The sequence below is a fragment of the Hipposideros armiger genome, unplaced genomic scaffold (assembly GCF_001890085.2).
Source record: "Hipposideros armiger isolate ML-2016 unplaced genomic scaffold, ASM189008v1 scaffold_31, whole genome shotgun sequence".
Taxonomy (NCBI): domain Eukaryota; kingdom Metazoa; phylum Chordata; class Mammalia; order Chiroptera; family Hipposideridae; genus Hipposideros; species Hipposideros armiger.
This window is the reverse complement of record NW_017731381.1, coordinates 5,868,721-5,881,379: the sequence shown is the minus strand read 5'-3', so window position 1 is coordinate 5,881,379 and position 12,659 is coordinate 5,868,721. Positions and strand designations below refer to the sequence as shown.

The 12,659-nt window shown below is 43.3% G+C and overlaps 1 protein-coding gene across 1 annotated transcript in view; it reads right to left on the bottom strand.

Moving 5' to 3' along the window:
* Positions 1 to 12,659, bottom strand: part of LOC109379989 (eyes absent homolog 2-like) — a 111,443-nt gene that overhangs the window by 22,460 nt on the left and 76,324 nt on the right. Inside the window, exon 2 of the mRNA XM_019637109.1 lies at positions 5,118 to 5,236. Coding sequence (XP_019492654.1) covers positions 5,118 to 5,226 — 109 coding nt within the window. The 5' untranslated portion in view covers positions 5,227 to 5,236. The remainder of the gene's footprint in view (positions 1 to 5,117; positions 5,237 to 12,659) is intronic.

The window sequence follows — 12,659 nt, the reverse complement described above, 5'->3', positions numbered from 1 at the left end:
GCTCAAGCCTCTCTAACCAGGGGCCCCCATGCAGGGCGCGCGTTCCTGCTTTCGTTTCCATAGAAATGACCACCATCTGAAATCCCTTACTGGCTTGAAAATTCATTACCTGCCCCTTTCACTAGAACGTAAGTGAGGGGGGACTTGTCCATCTTGGTCACCATTACATTCCCAGTACCTACAACCAAGGCCTAGCCCACAGCTGGCGTTTGGGGACAATTGACTGAACAAACGCAGGCAGCGCGCATATCTTCATTATCGAGACAGGAGACTGAGAGGGTCAGAGATGGGGAGGACTTTGGCCAGGTCCACCCAGTGAGCTGAGGACAGGGCTGGGATACACACACACACAGCCTGGCTGGGCCCACACCCCGGAGGACGGGATGTGGGATGTAAAAAGTTCCGCTGGAAACAGAGTGACGGCGCCATGCGAGGTCCCTGAAGGCAGGCCCCGGGATCCCCGTGCCTCTTACACAACAGGCGCATCAAACAACCTGTTGACTACACGATTGGAGAAATGAAGAAATGGAAGAGAAACTGCCGCCTCTCCCTGGGGAGGGCCTCGGGAGATTTCGGAAGGAGGCAGAGGCGATGCTGGATAAGGGGGAGTTTGGGAGCCCGAGAGTAAGGAGAAGGGAACCCAGTGAGGCTGCTCACCTCTCAGCGTCTTCCCGAAACAGTGCACTTGTTCAGGGAGCAGCTTGCATGACGATACCCTCAGCAGCACCGCTTGTAAGAGTGAAAGATTCAAAAATAACCTCAGTGTTCACCGGTAAGGGAGCGAGTGGCTAAATGAACTGAGGCATTCTTTGGTATGCTATGAATTTTTTAAAAAGAGGTTGATTGTTACTGAATGCATCTTGACTGGACAAAGCAAAGTATAGAAAATGTATGTAGTATGATGGCTTTGTGTTTCCAAATTTGTTCCAGCAAGACGATATATTATAGGAAATATACATTTGTAAATACATATACAGAAATTATACACCTGGGCCTTACAGAGCATAGGTCACCCAGTCCTTCAGTCCTTAGTCTTACAGAGTGCTTTGTCTTCCATCTTCACTCATTCAACAAGTACTTCTTCAGCACCTACTATGTGTGATACCCAGTTCTCAGCAGTGGGGATACAGGGGTAACTAAGGTGGGCCAGGTCAGCCCTCAGAGGACTTACATTCTAGGGGAGATGGACAAGGAACAAGTAAACACACATGTAACGTCTGATAGAAAGTAGGAATATGAAGAAAATAAAACGGGACATGGAACAGTGTGGCTGGGTGTCCTGTGCACTGTCCAAGAATCTGACCCGTTCTCACCATTCCGTTGCCTCTCACTGGGTTATAGTAACGCCTTCCTCTCTGGTCGCTGGGCCCCCATTCTGTCCCCACTCTCTGTCCGTTCTCACATGAAGCCTGAGGGAACTGTCAATGTGTAAATCACCCCTCATCTGCTCCAAACCCTCCTGTGGCTCCTTCTCACTCAGGGCAGAAGCCAAAGGCCTTCCAGTGGCTCAGAGAGCCCCGCATGGTCTGACCCTGGTAATCTCTATGGTCTGACCTCATCTCCCCCATCAGCCCCTTGCTCACTGGGCTGCAGCCACACCAGCCTCCTTATTGCCCCTCAAGTGCTCCAGGAACACTGCTGCCTCAGGGCCTTTGCACTTGCTGCTTGCTCTGCTCATAAGGCTCTTCTTCCATGTCACCACGAAGTGCCCTCTGTCATCTCCTTCAGGTCTTTATTCAAGAGTTACCTTCCCAGTGACGTCTTTCCTAGCCACCCTGATAAAAATTGAAACCCTCGTCCCTGCCTTTCTTATCCTTCCCTGATTGTTTTTTCATAGGATCACCATCCAACGTGTGATAATATTTTTGCTTATTTATTGTTATTGTCAGCCTCTCGCTCTGCTGACACCGTAGGGCAGGCTCCAGGAGGACAGGGGTTATCTTTTGTCTTCCAAGTACTTAAAACAATGTAGCTGAGTAAACATCTGCGGAGTGAATGAATGTGTGAATGAATAAACAAGTACTTTCAAAACGAAAGACCTCTCTGATGAGAACTGAAGGAGGAAAGGATGGTCCTGCAGGTCGGGGGAAGACGGGTCCAGGCAGAGGGCGCAGCAAGCACGCAGGCTCCGAGGGCAGAATCATGCAGGTGAGTTAGAGAAACGAAGCAGGCCAGGGGCTGGGCCCAGAGAGCAAAGGGGCAGGGCATGAGAGGAGTGCGAGAGGCTGGCAGGGACAGACACATAGAGCCTGGTGGCCAGGGCTAAGGAACTGAGATCTTATTCGATACTTTTTGAAACACTAAATCCTCTCCATGTTTACCTCATTCCATTCTCACATCAATTCTGTGTGGTCAGTGGAATAATTATTCCTATTTAACAGATGATGCAAATGAGCCCCAAAGAGGTTAGGTCACCAGCCCCGGGACCCACCCCTGGTAAGTGGTGGAGCAGGACCACAGCGGGAGCTGCTGGGGGGCTTCTTGGGTCCCTGTTCCCTGCACAGGCCCTGTGAGAGTAGGCCCATGGCTCATGCCTCCCTGGGGTCCTCCTTGGAGCTGGGCCCTTGCAGTCACTCAATAACAACTCTAGCAGAAGGCAGGGGCGGGAGGAGGGAGGCCAGGAGGCCAGGCAGGAAGAGCAGCGGGTCTGGCACTTGAGGCCACAGCTAGGGTGGAATGTCCCCTACAGAGCCCCAGAGCTCACGCCCATGTCAAGAGAAAGAAAAGTGTATGTGTAACCCGATCCCTGGGGCCCTGCCTACTTGGAATCTGGGAGCCTCCTCTCTCTGCCCCATTGCTTCCACCCCAAAGCCTTTGCCTTGGCAGCCAACTTGGGAGCGGATGGCTCCAGGTCACAATAGGGAGAGAGGTGTGTTTGTGGGTGCCACAACTGTGGGGGCTGAACATTTTGGGGTCGGGAGACTCTCGAGAGCTTGGCAGAAAGTGATCATTGAGTTCAGAAGTGAGGACTCTGGAGTCAGAGTGCCTGGGTTTGATTCCTGGCTCTGCCACTAGCTGTACGACTTTAAGCTGGTTACTCAACTGCCCCATGCCTCAACGTCCACTTCTGTAAAATGGGCTCACAGCCTCATAGGGGAGTTAACAAGCACATGAGAAACAGTACAGTGTATGGATTAGGAGAATAGACTTTGGAGTGAGTCTACTCAGGTTCAAACTTTAGCTGTCACTTAACTGTGCCATCTCGATGAAGCTTAATCCCTTTACAGTTTCCTCATCTGTAAAATGGGGTTAATAACAGTATCCCTTCTTAGTTGTGGGGATTAAGTGAGGTAATACACTGATGCCTGACACATAGCAAATGCCAAGTGTTTGCTCTAATGGTGATAGAAGAGGAGAATTAATCAAGATTTATTTATTTATTTATTTATTTATTTATATTTATATTTTGGACAGTGCCTGGCACAAAGTATGTGCTCAGGAAAGTGAAAGACGAAAGGCAGGGGCTCATCTAAGGGACAGCTTCCCCCCAGCTCCCACTAGTGGCAGCCGGGTGGGAATGTGGGCCCAGTGTTTCTAAAGCATTCTGCACTTCAAGAGAAACCTGAAATCCAGATTTTTATCTCTGTCCCGATATTTACAAGTTCACTTTTACTTAAAACATGGCGTACACCAAACAAAGGCATACCTGAGAGTCAGACTTCACTGTGAGCTGCCAGTTTACAACCGTGGTTTTGAATTCACGGTGGTTATTTGATTCAGAGGAGAATGACAAGGGAATAAGTTTAACTATCGTACCACGTCCCCGAGGTGTGCCAGGCGCTTTACATAACACCCCCTCATTTAATCCTTGCAATAAGCACCCTGTGAAGGGGGGAGGGATCATCATGATTATGCCCCCATTCGACAGGTGAGAAAACCGAGGCCCAGGAAAGCTCCGCGATTTGCCCAAGGGCATTTGGCTGGTTAGCAGTGGAGCTGGGACTCGGACTTGGGGCTTCCATCTCGGCAGTCTATGCCTTTTCCTATCTCTTCTGGCTCTGGAATGAAGATGGTCTCAGGGATACTAGTGTCTCTGTCAGAAAGAAAAGGATGACTGGTGCTGAGCAGGGCTCAATACAGTTTTTCAGATCCTCAAAGAGCCCAGCGTGGTAGACATGGGCACTCCAAAGTGCCAGGAAGAGTGCGGGTATGCCCCTACCATGCGGTTGGGCACGGGAACCCAGCCCCTCTTGGTGGTACCTCAAGCAGGGTTGTTCCAGCTTCACTACCAGCATGTAAAGGAAACGTCACTGTCCCAGTGACATCAATAACTATTCCCGGGAGCTGGAGTTGCTTAAAAGCAAATTCCTTGTGATGTTATATTCGACTAGATACCTATCCTGTCTCTTTGGTTTTTACGTAGCATGTGGGCCCCATGAGCTGGCATCAAACGCAGGCCGTGAGGGAGAGACAGCTGGCCTTCCCAAAACACCAAGAAACAAATCCCCAAGCTGGTCTAATAAAGGGTTAAGCCCAATGGTTAAACATCATAGCTTAATGCCTTTTGTTAACTCTGGCTCTAACAGGAAGGCTGACAGATCCCAAACAAGCAAACAATAGCAGGAATTGTTCTAGTGAAAACTAGTCTGGCTGCATCATTTGCCAATAATTTTGAAAACAGCTTAACTCCCCTCTGCTTCCTTGACCTCCACCCAACCTGAAAGCAAAAGGCAGACACGTTCTTGTCCCAAACGTCAAACCCCTGTGCACACAGCGCCTGCCTGGACGCTGCGATGGCAGGAGAACGCGGAGGGACGGACCTCACAGCTCAAGACCTAGACACCACAGGACACACCCGAGGCCGGGCCTGGAACACACCCGACACCGACTAGCATCTGTGGAGGTGTCAGCATTTCTGGAACTGGAGACCAAGACGGGAAGTTTAGAACACAAACGAACAGACTTTCCCCTCGAATGACTAGACAAAATTGTCAGCTGCGTGTTCCAAAGTTTTGGTCCAGAGGCAGCAATCTAAACGGTGGGGGGAGAAATTGTCACAGCGACAGTACTTTTCGAAAGGAGGCAGCGCGCCTCAGGTTGTCAGTCCCTCGCTATGTCCCGGGGGGCGCGCGCGGGACCACCGCGGGTCCTGCAGAACTCACGCCCGGGAGGCCTACCTTCTATGTCACTCAGAGTCCAGACATCGGTGTCAGCACGGTTAAGCTTCAGTGTACCCGGACAAGCGCTGTTTACCGTAAAGCTGGGTGAGATCACTAGTTCTAGCATTTCCTTGTACCTGAAAGGAGACAAAGGGAAATGGAATTTATTCATTAATTATGCATGCTTACTAATGATTCCTATGTCTTTCCCTAAGAGTATAAATATTAAAGCTGATTACCTAAACCCAGTCGTCTTATAAATTCTACATAATAAAAATTCACTAAAACTTTTCATCAAAGGGAAATGAGGAATTAAAATGAAGCACTCGCTCCTCTCTGGAGAATACGCCCACTTGATTAAAACTTTCCCCTCCTTCCTCCTGTATTTTGCCATTAGAAAAATCATAGTTTGGTCTCTTTTAAATGTCATCTGGATGAGCTGGAGCGAGCCTGGGAGGCTTCCCAGTAGAGGAAGGGGGACACAGGTAGAGAGGGAGTGTTTGAATTTAGGTCCCCAAAAGCCAGAGGCGCGGGGAGAAGTTGGACTGGAGTTAAGAGTGAAAAACGGACATGGCGTTACATGGCATTACTTACACAGATGGAGAAATGCTGAAAAGGCGTCATTGATATTTAAGCCCCTCTGGGCAGCAAAACTCCACAGCCCATCACTGTGGCCCCTCCCAAGAAAGCAAACACTCGCTGCTGAATTGGGATTTTGATAAAATGTTATGGACGGGGGAAGGGAAATAGGGACAAGTCTCCTGGGTCATTCTCATTTTTTAATAAAAACTTTTCCAACTCTTGTGCTATGTTAGTACTTAGCCCTCCGAAATGCCTACCCACTGTGGTGAGGAAACGAGGTTCCTGGTTATTACGCACATCACACGGGGCCGTTTGCAAAGGACTAAACTACAACCAGTAACGTTTGATGCCGACTCCAGTTGTCCTCAGAGAAAGGCTAAGTGCATTGACTGCACATCAACATCCAAGGTCAGAATCTGTTATCATTGTGTTCATAAAACACAACGTGCCGATTGATGGTGACCTGGTTACAAACGCAGATTCCACCGTGAAAAGGTTGTGGATTCAAACTCCACTGTCACTACACACCTCCATGAACATGTTACCAGACTGCTCTAAGTCAAAAGTGTTCCCATCTGGACAATGGAGATTATCAAAATACCTCCCTGACAAGGTCACGGCGTAGATGAAAAGAGATGATATGCATAAAGAAAGGACTTAGTAGGCAGCTACCTAAATGCCCATTCGTTACCGTAGCAACGAATAAACACAGGCAGTATGCTCACGCAATGGAATACAATACAGCAGTGAAAAAGATGGAGCTGGAGCTGTACACAGCATGATGGACAGATTGCCAAATGAAGTACCGAGCAAAGAGGCAGAAGGGTACCCAAGGTATTATACACCATGTCTGCAAAGTGCAAAATACACAAATCCATATTATATGCTGGTTAAGAATACAGACACATGCCATAAAAAGATAAGGAGTATGTGTAGGAATGAGACACATTGATTTCAGGAGAATGGCTAACTCTGGGAATAGTAAGGGGATGCAGTTTGGGAAGCGGTACCCTGGGGGCTACAACTGTGTGACATTTTAGTTCAGGGGCTGACAGCATCTATGGTGCACCCAAATCCAGCCCGTTCTTGTGTGACCCGTGAGCTCAGAATGGCTTTCACATTTCTAAATGGCTGGGGAAAAAAAATCAATATAAGGTTATGATTTCATGACATATGAAAATTATGTAGAATTCCAATTTCAGTGCCCATAAGTTAACGTGTTCTTGGAACACAGTCCTCATTACTGTACTGTCCATGGCTACTTTCACAGTGCGACTTCTGAGTCAGGGTGCTAGAGACCCACAAAGCTGAAAATATTTACTATCTGACAGGAAAAGTTTGCCAACCCCGGTTTTAGTTTGGAAGCAGGGTGGTGGGCATATAACTGGGGTATGGTTACTATCCATCCTGTGTACCTGAAACACTTAACCATTTTTTAAAAAGAATGAAATCACTTATCCCAGGATTGACACATGGTAAGTACTTTATATATACTTTTTAATCTGATGAGAGAATTCTACATAAACCGGCTTCTACTGTGTATATCTTTAAATTAGCTGGTACATGTTTGGTTCCTAAATGTTCCCAGGGGTACATGCCTGCTCTGTGCCTGTTTTCTTGTCCCCAGGTACTCCAGGAGAGAGGCCTTGGTGTCTCCTTCTTTTAACACATCAACACATATTGCACGGAGCTCAGCAAATAGACATTGAACCTGTTGTCTGACGGTAGGTGCCAGAGGTTTGCATTTTATCCTTTGGGTATATGCAAGTAATTCAAGGTTAAAAAATAAACAATGATGTAAAAAAACAGCACTGATCTCTAACTATCCAGATGCCATGAATATGGGTATGAGAGGCAGCAAATTGTTAGCTAAATGACCAAATCCAGTAAAAAAAAACAAAATGAATTGTCTTCCTCCCTCCTTGGGGTTTAAAAATACTTGAAGTCATTGCCAATATTTTTAAATGAAGCAATTTCACATAAAAAAAACACCTAGCTGTTTCAGCTTCTCTTGAAAATGGAAGACTATTGTTACATGTCTGCATGACAATAATTAGTGGGAGCTGAGTAGTGGCAGACCAACCAAGTCAGTCAAAGCATGTGGGGTCCAGTTTGCCACACTCCCCACCCCTCCCTAGTGTCTTACATTTGGTCCTCTTTTTCCATCTATATTTCCCCCTGGCCCTATAGACCTTTGCATTTGAGATTCATGGCATACGTATCATCAGAGAAGCCTGATGAGGAAAGAAACAGCCATGTGACACTTCTGGCCTGAGTCACATAGCTTATTTATTTTCCTGAGTGTTGCTGTCATCCTCAAGAGCTCTTAGCACATCCAAACAGCCTTTGTTGACATTACAGCCGAGCAGGAATGTGTTTGTGAGTTTTAACTCTGGGACAGAGGATTGCTGCGACCGCTTTTGGTGTTTTCACATCTTGCCTAAGGTCCTGGAAGGCCAAGCCACGTGGAAATCATCTACACTTCCCCCATGGCACCTGCCACAGGAGGCTGTCCATTCTGTCATCTGATTCACATCTGTTGGAGGATGGGAGGAAGGCCAAAGAGAGGGACTGGGGAGGCGGCAGGGAGAACGGGAAGAAATCTATAACTGAGTGATCAGCTTCTTTCAACAAGATATTTTAAAATTCCTCATTATCCACCCCATTTTAGACAATGACTCTAATGTATTAAATATGTCTCCTTATAAATGAGGCCGTGTTGTTTTATGTGTGGCGTGTTTTCATTTACATGAATAGTGTTTTAAGTGAGATCTTGTTGTGTTCATTACACGTTTTTTCATGTTGCACTGAGTTTTCAAATGTATGCATATGGCTGGGTGGTTATCTAGCTTGCGGCTACAATGCCATGCTGCACACCCACTCTAGTATTTACGCATTGCTTTAATGAAGAGCATCTAAGAAGCCTTCATCTCTCTGCCACCAGAAACGATGCTGCAGTGAACACCCTCATTTAAATATAACATATATTTATGTATATCTACATATGTGTATATAGAGACACATATATTCTTAAAATGAATATATAGACTTGAGAATTTCTGTGGCGTTGGGTGTATGTAAACTGAACTTGACCAAGCACTAGCAGGCTGTCCTTCATAATTCCAGTGCTAATATAGATTTCCACCAGAACTGCATAAGCGTTCTAGTTTATAAATTCTTGCTAACACTTGGCATTGTCCAGCTTTCTAATTTTTGTCCAACCAATGGGTGGAAAATGGTATCTCATATTTGTTTTAATTTGTACTTCTCTGATTACTAGTGAGTTTGAGCATATAGTCACATAATTATGGGGCATATAAGTTTCTGGGAACTGTCTATTCATATTTTTTATCCTTGACCACTTTTCTACTGGATTTTCTTTTCTTGTTGATTTGCTGGAGTGCCTTATAGAGCTTAGGTGTTGGCTCACTGCTGGCTTTAGATGATTTAAATTTCTTTTCTTAATTTTTCATTTGTCTATCTTTTTTTTTTAACTTTATGGTGTCTTATGGCATAAAAAAATTCTTATATATTTGCCCAATAATTCTTCTTTTTCTAAATGTAAAAATTTCCCCCCTAACCCTGGGATATTAAGGTTTGTCTACATTTTAAGCTATTGATTTGGAATTTTACCTTTCATATTTAAGTCTTCAATTCATCTGAGGTTTCCCACTTAATATGGCTTAAAGTTGGACTTTTCTCCAATACTGGAGGAAATGAAAACAAGCCATTTTCCCTAATATGTATTAAACTCTCTAACTGAATTTACCTCCCAGCTATGATGGGATAGTTTATATATTTCTGGTTTGACCTCACTATCACAATAAAAACTAAAAGCTACAAAACATTGTTTTAAGGCATCAGAGAACAACCAAGGCAGGGCTTGAGGGCCCAAGATCCCAGAGAGATGAGAAATGGACAGAGTTAACTCTGATCTCTACCACTTTTCCTTGCAAGACATTTGCCAATTTATAAGCACAGAGGGAAAAAGTAACAGATTAGTGTTTTCCAGTCTCATAAGGCTGTGGAGACAAAAATGGGAGTTCAGGGCGACTCAGGCAGCTAGGACCCAAGCAAAGATCCTAGAGATGTGACAGCCACAGAGAAGTGAGCCTAATATCGTTGACAGTCACTACTTTTGAGGCATTTGCTGATACCTAAACTGGGTGGAGTGAGAGGGACAGAAGTCAAGCAGAAAAGGGTAGCTAAGAAGGCAAGAAATGAAAGAGAGCTTTTGGTAATCTCCCAGTACTAGGGAGAAAAATACTGGAGTTCATGGCCCATTAGGAAGAGAGGCCTTGGTAAACACACCAGGCTTTTAACTGAGATCCCTGAAGGGTAACTCCCTTGGAATAAGGGCAAACCAAATAGACCGTGCCTTGAGTCATCTTAATCCTTTATTGGAGCAAAGTGATTTGCCTCTGTTATTATCACCTGTCAGGAGAAAAGTAACTTTTCTTTTTGGGGAAGATGTCATCTTCCAGAGTCTCCATAATTTTTTATACACAATATTTAGCATTTAATAAAAAATTACCATGCATGCAAGGAGACAAGATCAAATGATCAAAAATCAAGACAAAAAACCAAACCCATACAAGATTCAGATATTGGGATTATCAAACATGGACTCCCCAACAACTTTGATAATTTGATCAAGAAAATCGATTTAAGGTATTGAATGCTGCTAGAGAACTTGAATCTTTAAAAAAGAAATCTCATGGAAATTCTAAAACTGCAAATACAATAACTGAAATTCAGAACTCAATAGAGCAGTTGAACCACAGACTGGACATAGCAGAAGAAAAGATTAATGAACTGGAAGATAAGTCAGTAGATGAATCTCAAAAAGAAGGTTGGAAACTAGGTTATTAAAAAGGCATAAAGACCATATGGGTTATACATCAATTATACCTAAATACAGTAAATCCTCACATAAAAAAACCCCCCAAAAACCAAAAACCATATGGGACATGGAGGAAAGGTCTCACATACATGTTATAGGGGCCACAGAAAGAGAGGAGAAAGAGAACAAGTCAGAAACAATATTTAATGAGAAACTAACAGATACATTTCCAAGACTTGTGAAAGATATCAAGCCAATGGGGAAAAAAAGTTCTGTGAGTCCTAAGCAGGATAAATACAGAGAAAAACACTCTGGTGTGTGTGTGTGTGTGTGAGTATATATATATATATATATATATATATATATATATATATATATATATGACATATATATATCATAGTCAAACTGCACATATGTGATAACATATTAATCTTAAAAGCAGCCCAGAGGGGGAATGAAACACAAATTATCTTTAAAGAAGGAGTCATAAGACTTCTCAACAGAAATGAGGACTATCAGAAAACAATGGAATTTCATCTGCCAGTGTAGAATTTTAGGCCAGAAAAAAAAAACCCTTAAAAAATGCAGACAAGAATGAAACAAACCAAAATTAAGATTATTTGCCACCAGTAGACCTAAACTACAAAAGAATGTTCTGGAAGGATGAACACTCAGCAAGGAATGGAGAGCAACATAAAAGGGTAAATATGGGGCCGGCTGCGTGGCTCAGTTGGTTAAGAGCTCACTCAAGAGTTTGAGCTCTGAGCAACTGCGGTTCGAGTCCAGCCCGAGCTGAGCAGCTGCTGAGCTGCCAACAGGTGGCAGGATGGCTCAGCTAAAATAAATAAATAAATAAATAAATAAATAAATAAATAAATAAATAAATAAATAAAAGGGTAAATATGAGCATAGTAGGGGGATAAATGAAGTAAACATGTTCTAAGACCCTTGCATTTTCCTGGAAGTGGTGAAAGTACTAGTTTATAGTAAACTTTAAGATTTACCAAGAATGCATGCTGTAATCTTAAGGTAACTGCTTAGAGAATAATAATAATAAATAGCTACTAACAAGTTATAGAGGAGAAAATGGAATAATAAAAATACAGTAATACCTTGGTTTGCGAGCATAATTCATTCTGGAAACAAACTACTCGTATTGCAAGACATTGTTCATTTACCATGTTAAAATGTATTAGAAATGTTTGCTCATCTTATGGAACACTCACAAACCACATTACTTGCAATCCAAGGTTTTACTGTACTTGGTTAATCCAAAAGAAAGCAAGGAAGAAAAAAGAAACATAGAAGAGATGGAACAAATAGAAAAAAATAAAATGACAGATTGAAATTCAAATTGATCAATAATTACACTAAATGTAAACAGGATAAATACTCCCATTAAAAGACAAAGATTATAAGACTAGCTTAAAAAAACTAAACACATGATTATTACAAGAGACTCTTTTAAAATATAACTACATAAAAAGATTCAAAGCTAAATATTGGAAAAAATCCACATGATGCAAATCTTAAATAAAACAAAGCAGGAATAATTTCAAATAGACTTGAAAATAAAAACCATTATCAAGATTTAGAGGAAAACATACAGTAATGAGAAAAGAATCAACCCACGAAGATGTAACAATTAGTTTGTCCTTCCCCAAATTAATTTGCATGGCAAATAAATAAATATTGCTAACAAAGCTGAAGCAATAGAAATGTTAGTCCTCGCAAAGTAAACAGGATGTTAATTTGAGAACCTGACAATTGTTCTTTCCTGCTGCCAGCCAATAGCCTATGGGCCACTGCTGTCTTGCAGAAGCAAACCAAATGTATAGCAATATGAACAGAGTGAGAAAAATGCTTCCGAAAAAAAGTCTAATCATAGCTGTCATTTCCCAAGCACCTATTACATGCCAGGCAATTTTCCTGATCACTTTTACATTATCTCCTTTAATTCTCTCAACCACCCTGGGAGATATAATTATCCTCCTCCTGTTTCCCAACAGGCCAACTAAACACAGATTTAGGTCTGAGCAAAGCACAGACACCAAGAAAATGTGAATCATTCCTATTTAGTGAACTTATCCTGTTCGACCATGAAGATCTAAAAACAAGCTTTTAAAATTCTAGCA